The 23,643-nt window shown below is 38.2% G+C and overlaps 1 protein-coding gene across 1 annotated transcript in view; it reads right to left on the minus strand.

The window, feature by feature from the left end:
* The window catches only part of Lrch1 (leucine rich repeats and calponin homology domain containing 1), a 194,031-nt gene that overhangs the window by 11,512 nt on the left and 158,876 nt on the right, over positions 1 to 23,643 (minus strand). The window contains exons 15-19 of the mRNA XM_048800552.1: positions 17,629 to 17,682; positions 16,874 to 16,946; positions 13,745 to 13,849; positions 5,858 to 5,967; positions 2,671 to 2,808 (exon numbers count right to left, since the gene is read on the minus strand). Of these exons, the coding sequence (XP_048656509.1) occupies positions 2,671 to 2,808; positions 5,858 to 5,967; positions 13,745 to 13,849; positions 16,874 to 16,946; positions 17,629 to 17,682 (480 nt within the window). The remainder of the gene's footprint in view (positions 1 to 2,670; positions 2,809 to 5,857; positions 5,968 to 13,744; positions 13,850 to 16,873; positions 16,947 to 17,628; positions 17,683 to 23,643) is intronic.

Here is a 23,643-nt window from a genome sequence, read left to right on the forward strand (position 1 = left end):
TAAACAAATCCTTCATATTGGCTAGAAAGGGAGTCATGCCCCTCAGCTGGGCTGCATAAGATATGACAAGCAGCTGCCCAGGTGGTTTTGCCCTCGCCCCAGAACATCTTGGGACATGCTAATGGTGCAACACAACCATACTTACTGTTTCCTAAGTGTTAGATGCTACACTTGATATAAAGAACAACTGTGCGACCAAAAGATGCAAACCATGTGGTCACTTAGCTCAAGTGTAGCTGGAAACATTAACAAGCTAAGGAAACTATAATATAAAATAGGACAGTTCTTAGCGGGGAAGGAGTTACTATAAGGGAAAAAATACAAACGACAAGGAGACCCGGTAGCAAGGAGTCAAGAATGGTTTACATCTTGTAAACACTGAAGTAGCAGAGAACTGGGAGCTGGGGTTGCTGAAGGCCAAGCAGATGAGGTAGGCAGCAGCCTTCCAGGCAGAGAACTGCCTGCCCATAGACTGGAACAGAGAGCAAAGGCACAGACTAGATAGTAAGCAGACTCCAGGCCAGAGGTGGCCGGTGGCCGGGCCTATCAGAAACAGCTTCAAGAAGCTCACTTCAGCAGTTTAATACTTTGCACAATTAAAAAAAAAAAAAGAAACTCACTGCAGTTTGGGTGAATGGACATGCAGAAACCAACTGTATCTCTTAAAAGAAAAAATGTAATGTAACAGCACAGGCTAAAATCTATTACATGCCTTAAAACAGATATTTAGGAAGAGTTTTAATGACAATGGGGGAATATTTAGGTTTTAATAATAAATTTTATAAATCCTAAAGAGTATACATCAGAGAGAAGATCATAATCAAGCATAAACATACAGAAAATGTGAGTAGTAAAGAAGAAGGTTAATCATGACTATCTTTGAGCAGTAGGAAAGGATGATTTATTTTTATTTTTTTAATATTTATTTATTTACTTATTTTGCTGTGCTGGGAATTGAACCCAGGGCTTTATACATGCTAGGGAAATGTTCTCCTGCTGAGCTACATCCCTAGTGCACTCTTTTGTTTTTCTTTATTTTTTCTAATCAGGCATTATTTTCTCAATTAAAAAATATAATATCACAAAAAGGCAAAACTGAAAAGATTTCTAAAGCACTGTATTGTTTGTCTGGAAAAGTGAATAAAATAAACAAAGTGTATATAGGTTCGTGACTCAGAGTGTCCTCTGGCACCTTATCAAAGAATAGCTGTTTGTTCCTGTTGGAGGCTGAGAACTCAGTGTCTTTTGCATAATTGGGGAAACATAATAAAATGAGAACATGGCTCAGGCAACTTATGGCTGTTTGGACCCCATCTGCAAAAGATACCAGAATGTCTCTTATTGGATCAGAGGGTAGAATTTCTATCCTCCACTGAGGCTATTAGAGGCAGATTTGAAAGAAAAGCCAAATTGGGCTCTCCACAAGTCACACGTTTGAAAGGAAAAATGCATTCAATATTATAGAAAAGAAATTGACAGTTGAAATGGGATCATCGGCTCACTTTTCCTACAGCCAAGAGAAAAACAAAGTAGGATTAATAATGCCATCATGAAACTTTCCTGGGCACAGGGATGGGGACAGGGCTTCTCATAAGCTTTCTCCCAATACACTGAATACATTGTACCTTGAGATTAGGAGCTAAGGATTCTTAGCATCTGCTCTCTATATAATCATGAGTAATATATCATGATATATAATCATGAGTAATGGTTCACCTTTGTGTGCGTACCCTCTGTCGTAAGTCATCTCACCCTCGCCAGGACAATGCCATGACAGAGAAGAGCAAACCGAGTTCAAGACAGAATATACCAACTTGCCAAAGTCCTACCTATGACTGTCAGACACAGACCTAGAATTTTCATCCAAACTTTACATTCTTAGCTCTAAACTCTGCTGCCTCCCGTAATGCAGCGCTGCGAGGAGAAATTCTTCTTTCTTCTCTGTCCCTCTCAGCTCTATGTGAGTTTCAAAGACAAGCTTATCCCTGATTCCCTCCCTCACACCTCAGCAACCACAGAACAGACTGCAGCTCTCTCTGGCTTACATGAGGACAAGGACCCCATGTGCAGGTTTTGTCTCCCCCATAGGGGAGATGAGAAATTGGGGGGCACTGATGGAGCCCCACTGGTCCTCATCTTCCCTGCTCTCTCCAGCAAGTCTCTGACACAGAGAGATGGAGAAAGGGTGGAATACATGATTGGCTAACGGACCTCTGGATTAACAGGTCATTAATAATTTCCCACAGAATGCACATCTTTTTAGGACAACCCTAAAATCCCAATGATGAAAAGGGGGAAGAGATTTCATTTAGAAGGGAAGCCACTAACTGCAAGAGCTTTCTAAAAAGACCCTCACCGTTGGAATAAGGCTGTGTGAGAAATGAAATCTTTACATTCTTCTAGTCTTGAAGTTAGCACCATGAGCAGTAATTTCTTTAAACTTGATGTCTGAAATAAAGTTTGTTTTTCCTTGCCATTTACATGTTTAGTTTTCAATGTCATCCCTTCCTAGTGAAATGCCACTTCACTCAGACCCATTCCTTTGTTCTGGGCTTCTAGCTGTCTGGGGCCCGACAGAAAGGATCTGAATGGGGTCCCAGGGATCCCTCTGGCATCCTTAACCAGAAATACTGTCTCAAGAGTCTGCTTATGTCTGTCAGTGGTACTTACAACTGCAGGTGAGGGGACATGGATGCTTGCGACAGACCGTGGGCGAATGTGATTGACCAGGTGGCAGAGGACAACGCCATCCATTAGGGCTGCGCCCAGGTCTTCGTGTAGCGTGACCTTGAGCCGCATCTCGATGCTCTGTGGGGGGGAATCAGAAGGGAGTCAGTTACTATGGACACTGAGGCCACTGAGGGTAAAATACAGGGACAAGTATTCATGAACCAAGTCCCCAGTCTCTTAATGCAGACAAGGATTAAGAACACCTGGAAAATGCTGACATTATTTAAATATTTTCAAACAATATAAACAATCTCTTGGCATAAAAATAGAATTTAGTTATGTCCAAAATTTCTAATTGAAATGACAGGAACAATGACATCACTTCTTGAGTTCAATGTTCCTCGGCCTTAGCTATGAAAACACAAAAACAGAATGAAGCGATAAATCAGAACCAAAACTGGGAGTGGTTCAGATCATCTGCAGGGGGTGGAAGAGGGATTCAGGATTGACTTGTTCTTAGACAATGTTTTAGTTGAGACATCAATTATTGTCGTTTTTCAAGGAAAGAAAAAGTTATTCTTTATATCTTTTACTTCTTCGCTGAGATTTTCTAGTTCTTTGTTGAAGACACCATTTTTTCCTTTCCTGCAATTATATTCGTCATTGCTAAAAATGTATTTTTATCATAGGTACTTTAAAATATTTGCCAAGTGAACTGGGGTTGTCGCTCAGGAGTACAGCACTTGCCTAGCACGTGTGAGGCACTGGGTTCAATCCTCAGCACCACAGATAAATAAAATGAAGGCATTATGTCCACCTACAACAAAAAACAGACTTTTTTTGTTGGGGCGGGTATTGGGATTAAATTCAGGGGCACTCAACTACTGAGCCATATCCCCAGTCCTATTTTGAATTTTATTTAGAGACAGGGATCTCATTGAGTTGCTTAGCACCTCGCTTTTGCTGAGTCTGGCTTTGAACTCATGACCCTCCTGCCTCAGCCTACTGAGCTACTGGGATTACAGGTGTGCGCCACCACACCCAGCTCAAAAAAATATTTTTTAAAAATATGTATTTGCCAATTTCAACATCTCTGCCATATCAGTGCTGTCATCTGTGTTCACTTTGGTATCTTCCCATTCCTTGGTGGGGTGAGTGGTTTTCAGTTGAAACCTGGACATTTTTATACTACTTTATGTGAATCTGAATCCTATTCAAACCTCGGGTTGTTTTTTGAAAGCTGCCCTCGCAGAAGGGGGAAACTTCTAGTCTAGTTACTGCCAGGTGAATGTGGAAATCCAGGTTTTCTATTTGGTCTCAGTTGGCCAGGGGGTGGGGAAGGGTGGAAATCCATACTCCCGGGTGGTCTCTGCTGGCACTGTGTGAACAAAAAGGTTCCTTACTAGCAGCAGGGATCGGGTTGCCCACTGCCTTCTCTTTCACCAGCCAGAAGGGCAGGAGTCAATCCTCTTGATTAAGCAGTGAGGCTGGGACCATGGTTTCTTCCCTCTGGGGTTTAGCTGTTGAGCAAATTTAGGGTCTAAAGGTTTTCTGTGCTGCTAGATTGCCCATTTCCTGATTGGCTAGAGGAAGTAGGCTTTTGTTGGGGCTTTTCCTTTTTCTTCCAAAATCTGCGACTTTTAGAGTTTATAACTCCTTCAGCTCTTTGCCTCTGAGATATCTGAGGCAAAAAGAAAACCCACGGAGCTCACTTGTTTCTCAAGTCCCAAGGACCTCAGCCAGTCTCCCATCTTCTCTTAACCTTTCAGAACACACCCAGATGTGTTTAGTGGGAGCAGAGGAAAAGGTGTGTCTACTCCATCCTCTTGGGAGCAGAACTGGAGAAATTCATTTTAAGACCTTGAATACAAGTTTCTGCTTTGCAACAGAAGCTCCTTTTAACTGGATAACTGTTTATGAATGGTTGGCTTAATTTGGTGATTTGCAATAAATAAAATATTGAAAAACAGTGTGTATAACAGAGTTGTATAAATCTCCTTCCAAACTCTCCTGTGTGTAGACACCTAATATTTTCAGGCCCTCTTTTAGTCAAACACACAATCAATATGACCCAAGTTTAAGATAAAATGATAAGAAACTGCTCTTTGAGAGCCCATGGTAAGTTCCTGATCTTATTTTCACTTATATTAGGAAGTTGACCTTCCAAATTTATAGCACATCTAAATACAATGGGGAAGTGACATCCAAACACTCTTATGCCTGTTAAATCAAACACAGTGACTTAAATTGGTGCCAAGAGAGTTTTTTTTTTTTAATTCTTCCCCCTTGACTGCTTGCTAACCCATATGTGGAATACCATCTGCAATAACAAATGTGTAGACTTATCTTGGCTTGGGTTTTATTTATAGGATTCATTGCTCCTTTGTAGAATTCACTGCTGTCTGAAATTACATATTTATTTGTTTCCTTCTTATTTAGTATCTCTTCCCCAAGATGACAGGATTCATTAGAGCAGGGACCTTATTTAGCTCTTTCCATACGCATGACCTAGAATATGGCCTGGTATAGACTGGTGGTCAGTAAACATTTGCTTGTGAAAGGAGATTTAACATAAAACCCGCATCCTCCAAGAAGCTTCTTAACCTCTCCTAGGTCATACTTCTCTTCAAATGTAATAAACTTATGCCGCAATTCATAAAGTGCTGCCTTTAATAACTAATACCAACTTCTTCTCCCTCGGGGACTGGTTCATATACTGCTATTTCACCTTCCATCTACAATCTTCCTAGGTACACATAAAGTCCCCGAGGATACACAAATATCTATGGAGTTCCCATCAGGAACCGGAAAATTACAACAAGGAACCAGACAGCTCTGGTCTCTGCCATCACCAAGCTTAAAATCCCCAAAGGCGCCCCGTGCAAGACTTCATCTTTCAGAGGAATTCAAATGGTTTGCTTAGTACATGATTGATTTAAAGACTCTGACCAGTTTTGGGTACAAAATGAAGACCTCTGTAAACATCTTTAAATTCATAGAGTATTATCGTTAAGCAAACAAACAATGGTGTGTTATTTTAAAGTATACCATAATTAAAACAATGCTACATTTATACGTATGTACAAAGGAAACCCCTCTAGGGGAGATCACAACTACTTTTTGAATATATAAAATGCGGCTTGGGTTCTGAAAATTATTATTTAGTTATACAATATTTCTTGGGTACCTCACGGAGTTGCTCTACCAGCTCTTTCTCTTCTCTCATCTGTTCCATTTTCCTCCGAATTGTAAACTGTGGGTCTATAGATTCCAAATTTCTCTGAGGTCTTAGAAACACTACAACAGAAAGGGAAAAGATTGTTAGGCACTTTCTTGCTCAGGTTGCAAAATATATATATGTATGTGTGTATATATATATATATATGTATATATATATACATATATATATACACACACACACACATATATATATATAATAATAATTTCTTTACTCATCCCAAATAACTAATTTTCCATGCACAGAAGTAAATTCCAAGTTTACAGGGGAAAGCCCGATTCAAACAATCGAAAGGAGATTATATGTTAAATTACTCAGAGTTGAGTGAACTAAGAAGCTATGGCATTTGGTGATGTAAACTGGATCCAGGGAAGGATTTGGGCTGTAGAGACCATTCCAGGCCACTTCTCAGACAGATGTTGTCTCTCATTTTTCTACTGTCTTCATTCTAACTTTTAATTTACACTCAAAATGCTTTCATTAAATTCAAATAACTTATCTCAAATAAGAAGACTCTAGAATTGCTTTACATGCTAAAAATTAATGTAGGCTAATGTTTTTCTTGACATAATATTTTTAAAAGCTTGGGTTAAGAAAGAAGTGATGACACACAGAATTACGTATTTGAGTGTGGAGTGGAAAACTTCTGCCTTCTATCATGTCGCAGACCGGTATCCAAAAAGCCAGCTCTTTGGAGATGAGCACAGACTACTTTTGGAAAGGCCAGTGGGATTAGAGGCAGCTTAAGAGATCACCATTGGCCTAGATCCTTAAAATTACAACCTCCAAGAATAATAACCAATAAGGAATTTCCTCCTGAAGGAATTAAGTAGATACATAGTCTCTTGGGCTGGGGTGCAGCTCAGTGACCGAGGGCTTGCCTAGCATGCTCGAAGCCCAGGGCTCCATCCCCAGCACTGTAAAACAATAACAAAAACACAAGCCCTAAATGAACTTTTAAAAAAATGACATCTTTTATAGATCAATCAAGAAGGTAAAAAATATTCTGTATGCGGAAGAATAATTATAACAATGTTTTAATTAATTTTGAATAATACAAAGCCTACAAGAAGACTTATATTTAAACTTTTCCTTCCTAAAGATGTTAATTCTAGGCTGTCAACTTTCCTTGTACACAGAGGGAGCAATCTGTTGAGAGCTTGGCTCTTCCTGTCCCGTAGATTCTCAGACTAGGACAGTAGAAAAGAATCCTCTAGGAAATTTTGGGCAGAGAATTTCCACGTTAGAAATCAACAGAAGAAATCAATATGTAGAAGGTTGCACTGGCACACTGCAATTGCTCAGTGGATCAATCACTAGAATTTAAATAACGCCAAATAAGAAGAGTATGCAACTTTTATCCTATACTGACAAACATTTTCTACAGGCCACTTTAATTTTGCTTCTTTCTTTCTTTTTTTTTTTCTTTTTGGAGATGGGTGGGGTCTTGCTGTGTTGTCCTCAAACTCCTGGGCTCCAGAGATCTTCCTCCTAAACATCTGAGACTGCAGATATGTGCTCCTATGGCCATTTTAAATATTATTTCAATGTATTACGTTTTTAAAAAACTACAGATATAATACATTGAATGAAAGGTCCTGAGTTCAACTCCATTAATTAAATATCCTGAGCTCACCCAACTACATCATTTTCATCTTAATTTTGGATTTTTTTTTTCTAAATCAGTTCTACAATATCTGAATCTGTATTCTGATGCTCTAGGGAATGTTAGAAAGTTGACACATCTTAAATCCTTGACTCACAGTTAGGAAAAGAGGATGATCTCACAAGCATGAGGCCTTCCCCCTTTTGGAACCACAAGGAGGAGTCAGCCTGTGGCCTGGACCTCTGCTGGAAGCCACCCAAGGAAGTCACAGGCAAAGACAGTTAAAGGCATGTCACAGAGGGCTGTCACCAAGTCCCACAAAAGCCAAAGCCCACAGGAAGTGAGACTAATTGCTAAAAAAATAAAGCTAAGACCAGAAAAAGAAGGACAGAGTAACCAGGCAGGCAGGAAGGAAAAATTCACAGAGCAAGGGGGAACGAGGGAAAGGCTGAGAAATTCAGAAGCATGAAGAAAAGTGGAGAATGCATTAAGCTTGCCTATCTACCAAATCAAGTGACAGGAAAAAAACCCTATCCACTCAAGTATAGCCACTGAAAGATAAATATATTAAAATGTAAAATCTAGATATAATCCACATGTCCATCTGGTTGAGAAGAAGTCAACCAAATTTAAGGAAAAAGTCTAGGAATGCAGGCTGAGGCTATAGCTCCACCTTAGAGTGCAGGCCTAAGGTGTGAATGAGGGAGGCTTTGGGTCCAATTCCTAGTGAGGAAAAAAGAAAAAAAAAAGGGGAAGCCCTGTGGGTAGAGTTGGGTAATACTCACATATGCCAGCAAGGGGCTCCACAACACCATTTAAACAATGTCATGTTTTCTTTGGAGGTTTCATTTTCCTTTGCCTTTTCTCTGGGGTAATCTTATCTAATACAGCATGCTTAATATTTTCAATATGTTTTTACTGGCAGATTTCATTATGAATATGAAACTATCAGGAAGTTAAATGAACCGTGAGCTTTGGTTTAGCAGCGCACAATTCAAACATCTCTGCCTTACTGGAGCCCTCTGTGAGATCAGGACAATGCAGTATCTGGGTTTTAACTTCCTGGCCTTACTTTTCATTTTAAATTCTTGTGCATCTTAAAAGCACGACAAGCACACTTGGGTGTTTGCTCTATGAAGGTTCAGCAATTGAAATGAAAAAGAAAAACATTTCAACGGTAGTTTTTAAAACAAACACTTTGAATAAGCATAAACTTATTGGAAATCATGAGTACACTACTACTGTTGGTTTTCTAAGTGTATTGATTACCATGGAATATGTGAGATTTTAAAGCAAACTCTTTAGGCTCATAATAAATCTGCCAGTTTCTTTTGTTAGTTGACAGAATAATTTTACTGGAAGCATTAAGATGGTTCTAATTATATATATGTTGTAGTTGGACACAACACCTTTTATTTATTTATTTGTTTGTCTGTTTGTTTATTTATTTATTTTTATGTAGTGCTGAGGATTGAACCCTGCACATGCTAGATGAGTGCTCTACTGCTGAGCCACAACCCCAGCCCCTCTAATTATATTCTTTATGGTACTTCTCCCCCCCACACACACACCCCTCTTTCAAGTACTATTTAAGTAATACAGCCAATGACCAGTCTGGGTCAAGACTTCAGGACATTGATCTGTGTAATAATTATTCTGGTTTTGGTTAATTCTATATCACTAAATTTAACTTGAGATTACCAGACAATTTTAAAAAGTAGCCCCAAGTTGGGCATGATGGCACACACCTGTAATCAGTGGCTTAGGAGGCTAAAGCAGGAGGATCGTAAGTTTAAGCCAGCCTCAGCAACTTAGCAAGGCCTCAACAACTTAGTGAAACTCTGTCTCAAAATAAAAAATAAAAAGGACTGAGGATGTGGTTCATTGGTAAGTGCCCCTGGGTTCAATCCCTGGTACCCACCCCCAAAAAAGCCCCATATTTGCACCTGCTTTTTACACCAAATCAAACAGCCACCATGACTGTTTAAACATAAATAAGAAAAAAAAATAAGCAATCAATGGGGGGAAAATGAGTTCTTCTTAACTGTTTAATTATTATACGTCAAACTGATAACATTTAAAACATGAAAAAGAAGATCAGTTCATATACGTAATTTATTTAGCAGAAGAAATAAATTTCTAAGCATGGACCTGGAGGAAATGATGAGTGTCCTTATGAAGAGTATCAAATCCATTCACTAGTTTTTCTCTACTTTTCCTTCACTCTCCGCTATCTTCATCCCTGGGTTGAGATTAAATTGCTGTCTCTTATGAACATATAAAATTCTTTCTCTGGATCTCTTTCATGGCATTCATCACTTTCTGCATAACAGAATAAATGTATTTCTCTCCATTTTTACAATATAAGAGCATATGTTTGTTTCCAATTTGTACCCTTCAACCAGACCCCCAAGATAGTGAGTTGAGCAGCAATGTTTGTTAAACAAATAAATGAAACAAGTGTTTCAAAACCCCCCTCATTCCAAGATCAGCCTATTTGAAGACCATCTTTGCCAGAAATTATCTTGTTCTGATAATCAGTCACCTGAATTTTCCTCTTTTGAAAAATATCCTAAACTCAAGTTTCCAGGTCTAAATCCTAACGCACTCTAAAAGTTCTGTGAGAGCTTTCTGGAGCTATCCATCATGAGCATCATGCCTAGCATATAGTAGGCACTCAGGATGTGCATAAGAAACCATTTCTTTAATTGTTGTGAGAATATCTTTCAGTTAAGCAAAGAAAGAAGGCTCACTGCTCTAAAGCTTGCACTTTTATCATTTAATTATTGCATGAAATGTACTTTTTGTACAAAAATTATTAGTCCGTGTTTTTAACCCTTATTACCTAAACCTAACAAGAGGAGACTTCTTCTTCACAGAAGTATGAGGTTTTGAAATTTAGCTCTGACCTTCTCTTTGGAAGTTAAGAACCTGGACTAGAGGAATGTCTAAGGTATACAAGTTCAAGGGCAGCAATACATCGACTTTGACAATGTCATGAGCTTTAGATTTAGGCTACTCTGAGTTAGAAATCTGACCAGCTCATTCATTCATTTCCTTCTTGTACTCAAAGTGAATTAGACATATTCTTTGCCCTTGAAATGCTCAAATGTCCTCTTCATGGTTTTGGCCATTTCAAACTTATTTGTATCAAATATCACAGAAAAACCAGTTAAAAAAAATCAGAGTTTTTTTTTGTTTGTTTGTTTGTTTTAAAGAGAGATTAGATTCAACACTACACCAAGTAAATTAGCATCTGAGTCTGGGACCAAAGCAATTCAATGAAGACAGAGTTGAGAACTGTGGGAAAACTTTGCATCCTCTTTCCTCATTTCTGGAATGGAGAGAATAATATCTTAGTGCAAGATGACCATAAAAAAAATTTGGAGAATGTCTGCTAACTGGCCCTCAAGGGAATTGTCTGCTCATTCATTCCCAGGTGATCACTTAAAAGATCAATTTTAAATGAGTATAAATTAGTACCCATCAATTTGTTGCACATGAAAAAGCAAGAGTATTTCAAAAGAAGTTTAAAACTTTACAAAGTGAAGGAGGGAAAGAAAGATGGAGTCCTAAGAGGGCATAAGAGCAAGAAGTATGTTTTCAGGTTAAGGACAAATTGAGATATAGCTGCCCATCTAGAGCCAGAGGTGGATAGACCTACTTTCTTCATTATCCCTTAGGAGGCAGAATTTTGGGGGTTATGGGACTTCAAACTCCAGGCATCTTCATTTTAAAAAATTCTCTATGAAGAATATATGAAGAGAAAATGGTGAATTTAAAATGAAATCCATTTGGAGTGAAATATTGGCAAGAATTTAAATAAAGGAGGAATTTTTATATAAAGCAAGGCAGTGAACAGGTATAGAAACTCCAAGTTTGCCAAAATTCATAACTAAAGGTTATATTATGTTAGGATGAGTTGGCAATAAGATGCCACTTATTGACAATGGCTAAGATAGCTTACTACAGGGAGACTATGAGGACACAAGTGACGTGATAATCAGCTCTGAAATGCCAAGAGAAGGCTGCTGAATAGAATATTCTACTTTAGAGGAAGTGTCAAGAACAATGTAAAAACTATTCCTCCTGCAGCAGTTGCTCATCTGCTGGTGTCACAGTGCAGCTTCTTTAATTTGAAACACATTCGAATCACAAGGCCAAGTGGAGCGAAAAGAGAACGAAGATGTATGTGAAAGATCAGATCTGGAAACCTGCACAAGTAATTCTGCAAAGAATCTTTCACATCTCTTGCCTGGGTCATATTAGAGACCAATTACAAATAAAGAAGGCAATTGACATAATTGACGGAGTCAGATGAACGCTGAACACGATCATTTCATTATTATTGTGGTACAGTAGGACAGGAACACACAAATCCCTGGAATTTGCACTCAGAGTAAAAATACCAAATAATGAATGCAAGGTTATTTTGATTGTTGTGAGAAAGATTTTCACAATGACTATTTACTATGGAAATCTCAAAACTTTTAATAAAAAGAAGACAGCTTGGCTTAGTACCTCAATAAACATCTACAGAATGAATGGAGACTTGCCTGAGAGGAGGCTTTCAAGAATCAGGGGCTCTGAGCTGGGAGCCGTAGCTCACACCTGTGATCCCAGCAGCTTAAAAGGCTGAGGCAGCAGGCAAGTTCAAAGTCAGCCTCAGTGAAAAAGCGAGGCACTAAGCAACTCAATGAGACCCTGTCTCTAAATAAAATACAAAATAGGGCTGGGGATGTGGCTCAGTGGTAGAGTGCCCCTGAGTTCAGTTCCTGGTAGCCCCCTGCCAAAGAAAAAGAATTAGGGGCTCTGGGTGTGGCCATACTGGCACCTCTACCTAATAGTGTGGATCATACAATTCATCTTGCCTCTCTGATTTTAGGTTTTTCATCTGTGAGGACAGAAGTTCTACTGCTACGTAAATTCCTAATTATTTCTCAGCTTTAAAAAATAAAGTCTTTTGGTTTCAGATACCATTCCTAAGGAAATACCAAATCACACATCAATCTTACATACTAGACTTTATTTCTTTGAAACAACATCATACCCATAAATAGCCATGCTTTCTGAAAAACAAAAATGCCTCCCTTCTGTTTTTTTTTTTTATTATTATTTTTAAGTAAAGGAAAGCTTATCTAGAAATTTTCCATTCAGTAATCATCAACTTCCAGAATTTAAATCAGGATGGACTTTTTATTTCATGATTTTTAAAATCATGCTCATTTTCAGTTAACAATTTTTAACATCTATGAAATGTTAATATTCCTTTTATAACTAAACTGCCAGAGTGTACACTCTCCTTCTACATAAGGAAGTTGTAAAAGCATTTTTGAATCTTAACCAGAAATCACAGTAAGTGTTTTAAATACATATTTTCCATGTGTTACATATAACATCCTTAGATTAAAAAAATATGAACTATCAGAATATATATCCCCCATTGGGTTTGCAGAGTGATCAGATCTCACATCTCACTTGCTTCGCTAGAAATCATGCTATTTCACTTAACATTCCTTCTATCACTTTGTATTTTGAAATGAAACGCATAAGATCTGAACTAATAATAGACTAGAATGGAGATTCAGACCGATGTGGTCTGTAGATCTAAATGCTTATATGTATTTTATTTGTCTCTCCTAGATGATTTAATGGCACAAAATTAAGATAGTCACATTAATCCTGATGGCCTCAGTATTCTATTGATACGCATGCATGATTCCCAGACCAACTTCCTATTCTTGAATATAATTCAAATGAAATACTCAAGAAGGCAAGTGATTTCTGTTCATTTTTAGAAATTTCTCAACATTAACATTGTTTCCAGTGCAACGCTCTAGGATTAGCCATGGTGCATTTTTATTACCTTAAGAACACATGTGGTAAGCATAGATATAAAAGGTCAAATTCTAAGCATTAGGTGCAGGAGTGAGCAGAGATAACACAAATGTGCAAACCCCAAATCTTTGCAAACAAACCCCAAACCCCAAGCAGAACAGGTGGAAAAGAAAGTACTTTAAAATCCTCCCCAAATTCAGGACCAACTGCTGGAAAACAATTCACAATTCGCATGCACTTTTCTGGACCTCACCTCCCTGGCTGGCTTGGAATTCCTTGCATCAAGCATGCAGGTGAATGCAACCCTCTCTCCAGCCTCCCATAAAGGGAGGTTCACTATATTCACTGACTTATTCATGAGAACATTGAAGAAGAGGTACAAAGCCACCTACCATTGTCACTGTCTCCTTCAGAAGGAACACTGTAGCTAGAGTTGTCCCATGTTTGTGCCTGTGTAAGTTTGTTGAAGGAGATAGGAGGGAGAATGAGGGCTGGGTCTGCAGGAGGGCGAGAGCCAGGCCGCGTGTAGTTGCACAAGGACCAGGCAAAACCAAAGGGGCCGCAGCGTTTCACGAATGGCATAAGGTTTCGTATGGAAATGAAGTGGATTTCATTTACATGGGTTTTATTTGCAAATGTACAATATAGGAGGAGAATGAAAGATGGCGCATGGAATAAAAAGAATGATAAAAACTGAGTGTTAGTACTCATCGGTCATACACTTTGCATGCAGTTAATATTGCTAATTTAACAGTTCCGCAAGCCCGCAGACTTAGAGTACTAATGGGTTGTTACAGGAGAAAGGAAGAGCACCAGGAGGTTATGCAAATTAATAAGCAAATGTACTACTAGATACCTTTCTCAAGGCTCTCTAAACAACTAACAATCACAATCGTAGCAAACTAATTACATGATTCACACACAAAAATTTGGCCAAATGGGACAAAACTTAATATAAAAAATATATCTATCAGAAATAAAATTATTATAGAATCACTATTTACTATGAGTGGAATTTGTTCCCAAGGCAATATAGAATTTCCTTCTAAGACATCTGTGAGTTTACTAGAAGACTTTGCTGAAAGCTGAATCTACCCATTTCTTCCTCTTGATGTACCTCTCAATACAGTTTTCAATATTGGCCAGTAAAAAATAACAACAACAAACCAATTTTGGATACCAATAGAGTCTATTTAACAATACACGAACAAACAGATGCCAATTATTGTTTCGAGAACTTCTGAGTTGGTCATTTATGAAATGATAACACGTCATCATATTATGATATAACAACAATGATGTTTTTGCAATAAATATCCATACAGTAATGGATTTACTTATTTAGGATATATTTATTTAGGATATTTGTATTTAGGAAGTATCCACATAATTTTTATTCAATCATAAAGTAGGGCTAGTAAAATTAATGGGCAGAGTTCTAGGAATAAATTTTGGGGTATGTGCACTATCTTCCTTTGAGAGGAAAACAGAAGAGAAAAAAAATGTTTCTTTTGAAGAAAAATCAATTTATTTTAACAGTCATTATTCTTATTCCAACTTCTTCACTTGAGCAGTTTGTTTTTATTTATACCACAGAAATCACACAAATCCACATAATGAATTACAAAATAAAAAGCTTTCAAAAGTCACTCAATCGAAAATAGTTCCTATCTCTTGCAATCATATGATATCCAATTATTACCACTTCAATTATTATTACTGCATACAGTATGAAAAATGCATACTGTAATGTTTAAAAATTACTATATAAAATTTTAAAATCTCAATACATACTGCCAGTTTTATAAAGTTCCAATATGTCACTTGATGTCCCTGAAGGTAAATCAACAATTATTTACAGCAACCAAACTCCACAAAGCTTTCAACAACTAGAACAATTTCCACACTGGCTCGTCAAGCTTTCCAAGGTTGGAAGCCTGGAGAGGAAATGATCTTTCTTTTCTGCTATTCAAAATAAATACTTCATTTATTTTTCACCACTGCAAAGAATCTGAAATGCTTCACAATACAATCATGATGTAACCCGTAACTACAGTAAGTTAGGTGGGACTCTGCAGGAGGAATAAAAAAAAGTCACTGAAACAAGTTTACAGCTAAATTGCAAGACGACACAATCAACAGAATATGGCTCTTTGGACATCTATGCAGGTTTTGGTTTGCCTGACTACGAAATAAGTTAAAATTGTGTAAACTGAGTCCACAACCCAATATGAGGTCCTCAGTGTGTGGAGACAGATCTCCTAATAATCTTTACACAGGGGAGGTGTGTCCGGACTCACCCCCACACCTCCCAGAACCCACCTGAGAACATGGAAGTGGAAGCACAGTCTATATCTAGTCACCTATGCTTAGTTCTACACGTGATGGGGGTGGCCATTGGACTCCTCACAAAACACCCATGAGGGTCAGGTGTAACTCAGTGGTACAAAGATGGCCTAGCATGCACAAGGGTCTGGGTTCCATCACCAGCACCACAACAAAAACAAAAATAATCAAATACCCACTGACTCTTGCCACATTCGAGCATTTTCCTAAATGGGCTTTTTTTTCTTAAAGCCCTTTTAAATTGCCAGGAAATCATTGCACCTGGCCAAATGTTGCCCATCAATCAACTTGCTCCAAGAACAAAAACATTTCCTTTATTAATGAATCATCTTTGTTTGTTCTTTTTCAAGCTAGACAGATGCATAACCTCTACTGTTGGAAAAGGCTTTAGTGGGAAATGCAAGAACACAAGAGTTCTTTACCAGCTTTTGCTTAAAAATATCCGAGTCCTTTACTAGCACTTGCTTAAAAGCATAAGTAATGAGTATTCTAAATATAAAAAGAATCAAAAATCAATCAATCAATCAACAAACAAAGAAGGGCTTGAAAAAAGGAAGATAGCAGCACCATAGCTTGAAATGAATTTTTAAAAAATCAGAAAAAAATGTATTTTTCTGTTTAGAAACCTTTTTTAAAATCAATAGTTATTTGGCATATCGCTATAATTTGCTTTTGTGAATGTACAAATAACAAATTAAAATAAAATAGGTCAAAGAGCAGAATGCTTTCCAAAAGATTTTTTTTTTCCCTGACTCCTGATCACTCAGGCAAGCCTGTCACATGAGTAAATATATAAACCTTCCCAGGCTCAGAAAGCAACAAAGGGCATCTCAGAAAGGAGTTTCTCAACCAGAGGCTGCTCTGGAACTCAACAGAGCACCAGGGAACCCCTGGGGAAAGGTCTTATTTTATCTTCCTTGGGCAAAAAAAGTTCAACAGAAATTTCTTCCCCGCTTCAATGCTGCCACCACTGCCCTTAGCAGGAGCTTAATAGCTGATTTATTAAAAACCATGACCCCAGTCTCTGACCTTCCCAAAGTGAAGCAAGGTTCTGATGCCACAATCCCCACTCCCCAGAATGGATGACATTCACATTATAATCACATAAACTTTAAAAGGCTAGAGGGAAACCACAGAGTTATTTAGTCTAAGAAGGGACTGAGGTTTTAATTTACCTGATCGAGGCTTCAGGCCAAATGGTGCTGTGCTGTTTGTGGTAGGAGAGCCAGAGGCAGAGTCCTCTCTCATCTGTGGGGTCAGAAGGAAAGAAAATGAGGGAAAAAATTGAAGTAGAACTATAGATGGCTTTTCTATGATCAAGGATTATTACAAAACCACCTCCTGTCTGCATTTGCTACTGGGATATCAAGTACTAGCTGAAAAATCAAATGATTTAAGTGACATTATCAATAGAATGTTGCTACATGACCCATTTTTTTTTTATTTGTTCATTATAAATATATTTTATAATCAGGTGAAACTGTCAATGCATTTTCTCCTCCAACACAGTTGTGGGTGTGCATGCGTGAATATACTCCTACACCCCAAGGAGGGCACAGCTAAGGAAGACTCTCCTGGCACAACGAGATAGAAAAACAGATAACACGAAGCAGATCAAGGCACCACGCGCTGAATCACCACGGGAGGACCAGACTTTCAAAATGATGCCTTTTTGAGCGATTTTCATTGTTTTCTACAAAGATGTTCCCATATTTGGTTTACAAAGTATCTCATAAAAATTAATCTTGAATTATGAAGAGGCCCAAATAAGGCAATCATTGGTATTGAGAATGAGTGAGAGCTAATGAGTGTCTCCCAGAAACAGAGTTAAATCAGTAACCGCAGTGTCAGATCATATATTTCTGAAACAGGTATTCCAATGCAGTCTTCATGGAACACCTCGGCTTCCACTGATCTGCAGAAAACTTACCTCATTTGGAGAATACTGGCTCCCATTACTCTGTAATGTTAGATCATGTTGCACCTTAAGGAAGAGGGAAAAAAATGCATAGTATGTTCCATTAGACTGTAAAACTGACAAGGCAAGAACTGTGCCTTATTTTCATCCTATTCCTGGCACAGAAGCACACAATAAATATGCAGTGAATTAACTGGTATATTAAAGAGCTAAGGAGGTCATACTTACATTTTCTAAAACTATGCATCTGTATTCATAGCTGTGATACATGTGAAGTATCCGTAATTTAAGATAAGGCTTTTCCAGCATAAAGAGCTCATTCCCAAGTGTCTGTGGACATTGGCTTCCCTTGGTAGGTTGGTTATCCACCTATCCAGGTAACCACCCCCATTTTAACTGTGGGTTTTTAGAAATGGTTGGTCCAAGGCAATAGTTCAAAAATATGTAAAATCACATTGGGAGCTTTTAATAATTACGCATGCCTGGACCCCACATTACCTGGGCAAAACTCTTGTAGGAAGTTCAATATCAGTTTGCCTTGGCAACCACTGGTGCAGTGTATGGGATTTACAATTGGCGGTGGTTTCCATCATTGAGAATGAAGGAGCAGTTTGAGAAAGTTATTCTATGTAGCCATTAGAGAATGGCATGCTTATAGCAGGGAGGTGAAAGCTGAATGCTAGAAGTAGGGTGAGGGACTTGAGGCATTATGATTTATGAGATGCCTAAGGGTGGCCAGATGCTCCACAGGTAGACAGCATGGAAGGAAAGAAACAGTAGCTAAGGATGGAATCCTAGAAAGGGACACATAGAGACCAGGATGCCACAAAGGGGACACTCTAGCTTATTATTTTCCCAGATCTGCCTTCTTTATATGATGATCCAGACCCCACTGGTACACCCTAATAAAAAAATTTGGTGCTAACATAAACATCTTTATATATGACAACAAATTAAATTTAAGATGCCCATCCCTAATCATGTTGAAGAGTACTATTTAAAAATATTCCCAACTTTTGACATAAATCCAAGGAAAAATATTTTTAGAATAAAAGGTCAATAATGTACTTATCCAATTGATAAGCTTTATTTGAACTGCTAATAAGTGACTTTAAATTTGATCATTTTATCTTCCTATAAGCAACTCCTTCCTTTAATTGTTCCTGTTGTCCCTCTCAGTACCTACCCCATTCAATATGATTTATGCATGAACAGGCGATTTACATTTCTTCCTGAATGGAGGACAGTACTACCCAAACTTGATGTAGATCTTCTAAATATGTTCAAGGTCAGATAATGAGTCAGGTCACCAAACGCAAAGTACTCCATAATCTTGGCCTCCCTGTTCCATTCAATTCACACTTGGCACTGAATTCAACATAGCCCTACCGACTGACACAAAGCACAGTCTCCTGGCTACAGGTGCAGTTTCAAAACAGTCCAAAAGGTGCAGTTCACTTCCCTGGCCTTAATCTCCTGGTCCCTTCCCCAGTCTCACAGAACATAAAAAAACAGAACATCCTTCTCAGGATGGCAGACTATCTCACGTTCTACTTTGAATTTTTTCCATATCTAAATCTTCTCCCTTTGCAATTTTTTAAAACTCTTCAAAACTGAGGGCAACTTCCTGTCTTCCACATTCCAGTCTCCTCCCCCAAAACAAGCTGACCCCAGCTGGGTACTCAACAAATGTTGTTAAATCAATGCAATCTATCTGCAGGATGCTGCTTTCTTCCTGAATGAGAAGGAAGAGTGGTGTAAAAACCATCAAATCACACATGAGGGTCACATTTAAGTTCTGCATGACCGTCACCACCTTGAGAATTCACCACTTTCTTTTCTTTTCCTTCTTCTCATGATGTCCTTTTTCTACCAGAGCCAGCTATCCCCACTTCTTTTTTTAAACTTATGGGGGTATGTTTGTCAAGGACAGAGAGTTGCCCCAGGAAGACAGGGAATAAAATTAGGTTACACCAAATATAACTTCTCGATTCAACCAAAGAAGAAAAACATATTAAAATACCAGAAAACATTATAGTTTGAATAGAGATGAAGTACAGCTATCTTTTTTCCTAAAACTTTTGTGCCTTTCTGGTACCTCTAAAATCCTGGACACAGGTATGTTCCTTTAAAAAAAAAATCTTTAGGACTGAAAGTTGAAGAACATTTTAGGGAGCAGGCCCAAATAGTTGCCAAGGTAGGCTGGACCTGGCTCGTTCTGTGTGTTCAGAATGCTAACACAATCTGTCTGGCCAGAGCAGAAAATTCACTCTGGAGAAAAGTGCAGTGACTTGCTTAAAGACCCTCAGGGTCCGGGCATGGGCCTTGTGTAGGACTTCAGCTCAGGGTCCCCTGATTTAATAGCTGATAGAAGAAACAACTGGTTATTAAAGGCCGCTGGGGTGACTGCGCTGCTTGAATGATTGACACATGACTTGGAAGTCAAATTTCCCTCCTGAAGGGGACATGGCTTTTCTACATAATGTAATGAGGGCAAACATGGGTAAACTTAAAGAAAACCCATGAAGCTTTAAAATCCTGCAGAAAAGTGTCAGATCAGTTTCAATGTACACAAGCACAAAGATGTGTCATCAGAGTAACACAATATTTAGTATTCCTTAAATGATGGGTTGTTTCAGCTACTGCATCCAGGGTCTCTACATCTAATGAGCAGGATGCTGAAGTTCTGCAGACCAAAGCCACTTCTATGTTGGAGGGGAGAGGGTTACTGGGGATTGAACTCAGGGGCACTCAACCACTGAGCCACATCCCCAGCCCTATTTTGTATTTTATTTAGAGATAGGGTCTCACTGAGTTGCTTAGGGCCTTGCTTTTGCTGAGGCTGGCTTTTAACTCCATCTTCCTGTCTCAGCCTCCTGAACCACTGGGATTACAGGCATGCACCATGGTGCCCAGGCTCCAAAGCCACTTCTTACTATTTCCCCTCTCTCTCCCTTCCTGTTTCCCACCCTTCCACAAACCCTCACTGAACACTCACTGTTTACTAGGTACTGTGCTAGGTCCCCCTTCAAGTGAAAATGCTAAGTGCTTGTGCCATGCTACAAAGAAAGACACAGGAGGAAACAAAGACAGGATCAATATATGCAGTAAAATTCCACTTCAAAAATCTAAACCTGACTGCAAAGATCTAGTTCATCTTTGCTGATGAGGAAGCTGAAACTATCTTGGACTTAAATGAAGGGAATGGGGCATTTAAAACATTTCTTTCTAAACCATCCAAATGCTTAATATCAATAGCAATTCTTAATTATTACTGTAATTGGCTGTTTTTTGAGGTTCAGGGCAGTGTTCAATATATTACCTTAGATATTCAACAGTTTATTATAAAATATGCTATGTGTTAATGATTCTGCCCAATTTCAAGCTAATGTAAGTTTTCTGAGCATGTCTACAGTAGGTTAGGTATATTAAATGCATTTTTGACTTGCAATAATTTCAACTTCACTGTATTCATTAGTTATTTCAACTTCATGCATTTATTGGGTATAACCCCACTGTAAGTTGAGAAGCATCTATAATGATAATAGATACAAAGAACATGGTCCAGCATCTAGCAAGACCTCTTCTGTTTTGGGTCAGGAATATACACATTTTAATCAAAGACAAAATTATTGGAATGACCAGCCAATTCTCCATCAGAGATGAAGGAGAGTTACCTTCTAACTAGAAGTTTTGGGTCTTCCTGACACTCCTGAAATCATGCACACAAGTGGCCACCTTTTTTACTAGTGTCAAAAGTGTTTCTGTAGCAGGATACTAAGATGGTCTTTAAATACCTCTCTCCACAGACTAGTTATCAGTTGCAAAAGAAAAATGAAACCGTAATTATACAGTGAAGAAATGGAGTTATACCTCAATTGGATGATCAAATTAAAATTATCCATGAGGGACAGATGGACATTTTTTGTGTGCCCCTAACATACTCTGAGAAGGATAAACATCATCACCTGGGCAGCATCCCAAATAAAAACACAGAACCTCAAACCAATCGCGAGGAAATGTAAGATAAATACCAAATGAAGGACATTCCATTAAAAAGAGGAAATTTGAGTTCTTAAAATTTTGAAGGTCATAAAAATTAAAGAAATGTTACAAAAACATTGCATACAGGAATATATATATCTGAAAACTAGATCCTATACTGGATAGGGAAAAAAATGATCTGAAAGCATCTTAGAACAGTTGATAAAATTGCATGTGTAGATAGCAGATTGGATAAAAATAGGTTATCCATGTAAATTTATGAAGTTGATAACTGGCATGTGTTACCTAAGATAAAATCCATATTCTTAGAAGATATACACCAAGATGTTTAGGAATAAAGGACAATGATGTATAAAATTTACAAAAAAAAACACCCAATGTGTGTGTGCAGGTGGTAGGGAGAAAGAGAGAGGAAATTAATAATATATAGGAATATAATATAGGATATAATATAGGAATAGAATATATATATATATAAAATATAGGAAATGTGGCAAAATGTTAACATAAGTTGAGAATCATTTATCCAAAATTATTGATACCAGAAGTGTTTTGGATTTTAGAATAACTGCATAATTAGGTATCTTGAGATGGGACGCCAGTCGAAACACAAAACTCATTTATGTTTCTCTACAGTTAGCCTGAGGTAATTTAATACAATATTTTTAGTAATATCTGTAATTTGACTGCAACTCATTACATGAGGTCAGAGGTGGCACTTCCCCCTTGCGGCATTATGTTGGTGCTCAAAAGTTTCGGATGTTAGAGTGTCTGGATTTTGGATTTCCAGATTAGGGATGTTCAACCTGTAATCAGTAAATCTAGGTACAAGACTGTAATTTTTTTGCAACATTTTGTAGAACCTTGTAATTTATTTATTTATTTATTATTTTATTATTTATCTATGCACTCCTTTGTAAAGTTAAAATCATATCCAAATAAGAAACATAAAAAAAAAAAAAAACATGAGTGTGCAGAGAACCAAATCAATCTCAAATGGAAACTTGAGGCCATGAATCCAGGACAGCCTGCTAATGAAAGGCTTCCTGATGCTCTGCTACTGGAGTAGTTCAATGCTGCCTCAACCCAGAGCAGCAGTGGTACCCGCTCCCTCTAGAGACCACACCAATAACAATAACAGAGCAGGAGATGAACAGCCAGCACTTAGGCGCCCTGTATGGTGAGGCCGTTCTGAATCATCTTATTTAAGCTTTACAATAGCTATTATTATGATCCCAATTTACTGAAAATGAAGGTTAAGTTTAGAGAGGTTAATTAGCTAGCCTAGAGTTAGCAAGTCTTCGGGATGCGGCTATAGCTCACATCGTTCCAAGTCACTGCATTTAACAATGAAACCATACTCTCTGGGAATAGTTCTCATACTCTCTTGTACAGTTCTTTTTTCCATATTTCTTGCACACAGGAACTTTTAATAGTTAAAGGGTATGAAGCTTTACTGGTAACACACGTGTAAACACCACAGGGGGAATAGATTGGTTTGTATATAATCTGGGTACCTAAACTAGCCACCCTAAGCCCATTCACAAAGAAGGGATAAAACAGATTTAAACAGGCCATAACTCCCAAATCATCATGCAAACCTCTCTCTCCGTAACTGGGGTAACAATCTTTCTTTGGGACCTTTTAGGCTCATCTCTAGTTTTATGTCAAAACTGCTTTCTCTATAGCCACTCAAACCCCTGTAACTCTACCTAATCTACCCTCACCCTGCTCCCAAACACCCCCACCAGTTTATAATATTCTCTTTTAGATTTTTGTTTTCCTTTTTCTTTTTTCTTTCTTTCAGCCCTGGGAATTGAACTCAGCAGCATTTTATTATTAAGCTACATTCCCAGCCCCTTTTTATTTTTTATCTTGAGACAGGGTCTCTCTAAGTTGCCAAGGCTGACCTCAAATTTGTGGTCCTCCTGCTTCAACCTCCTGAGTTGGTAGGATTACAGGTGTGTGCCACCACACCCAGCTTGTAATAATCTCTTATCTTCCTAACACCACGCAGAAATT

This window comes from Marmota marmota, unplaced genomic scaffold (assembly GCF_001458135.2).
Source record: "Marmota marmota marmota unplaced genomic scaffold, marMar, whole genome shotgun sequence".
NCBI classification, from domain to species: Eukaryota; Metazoa; Chordata; class Mammalia; order Rodentia; family Sciuridae; genus Marmota; species Marmota marmota.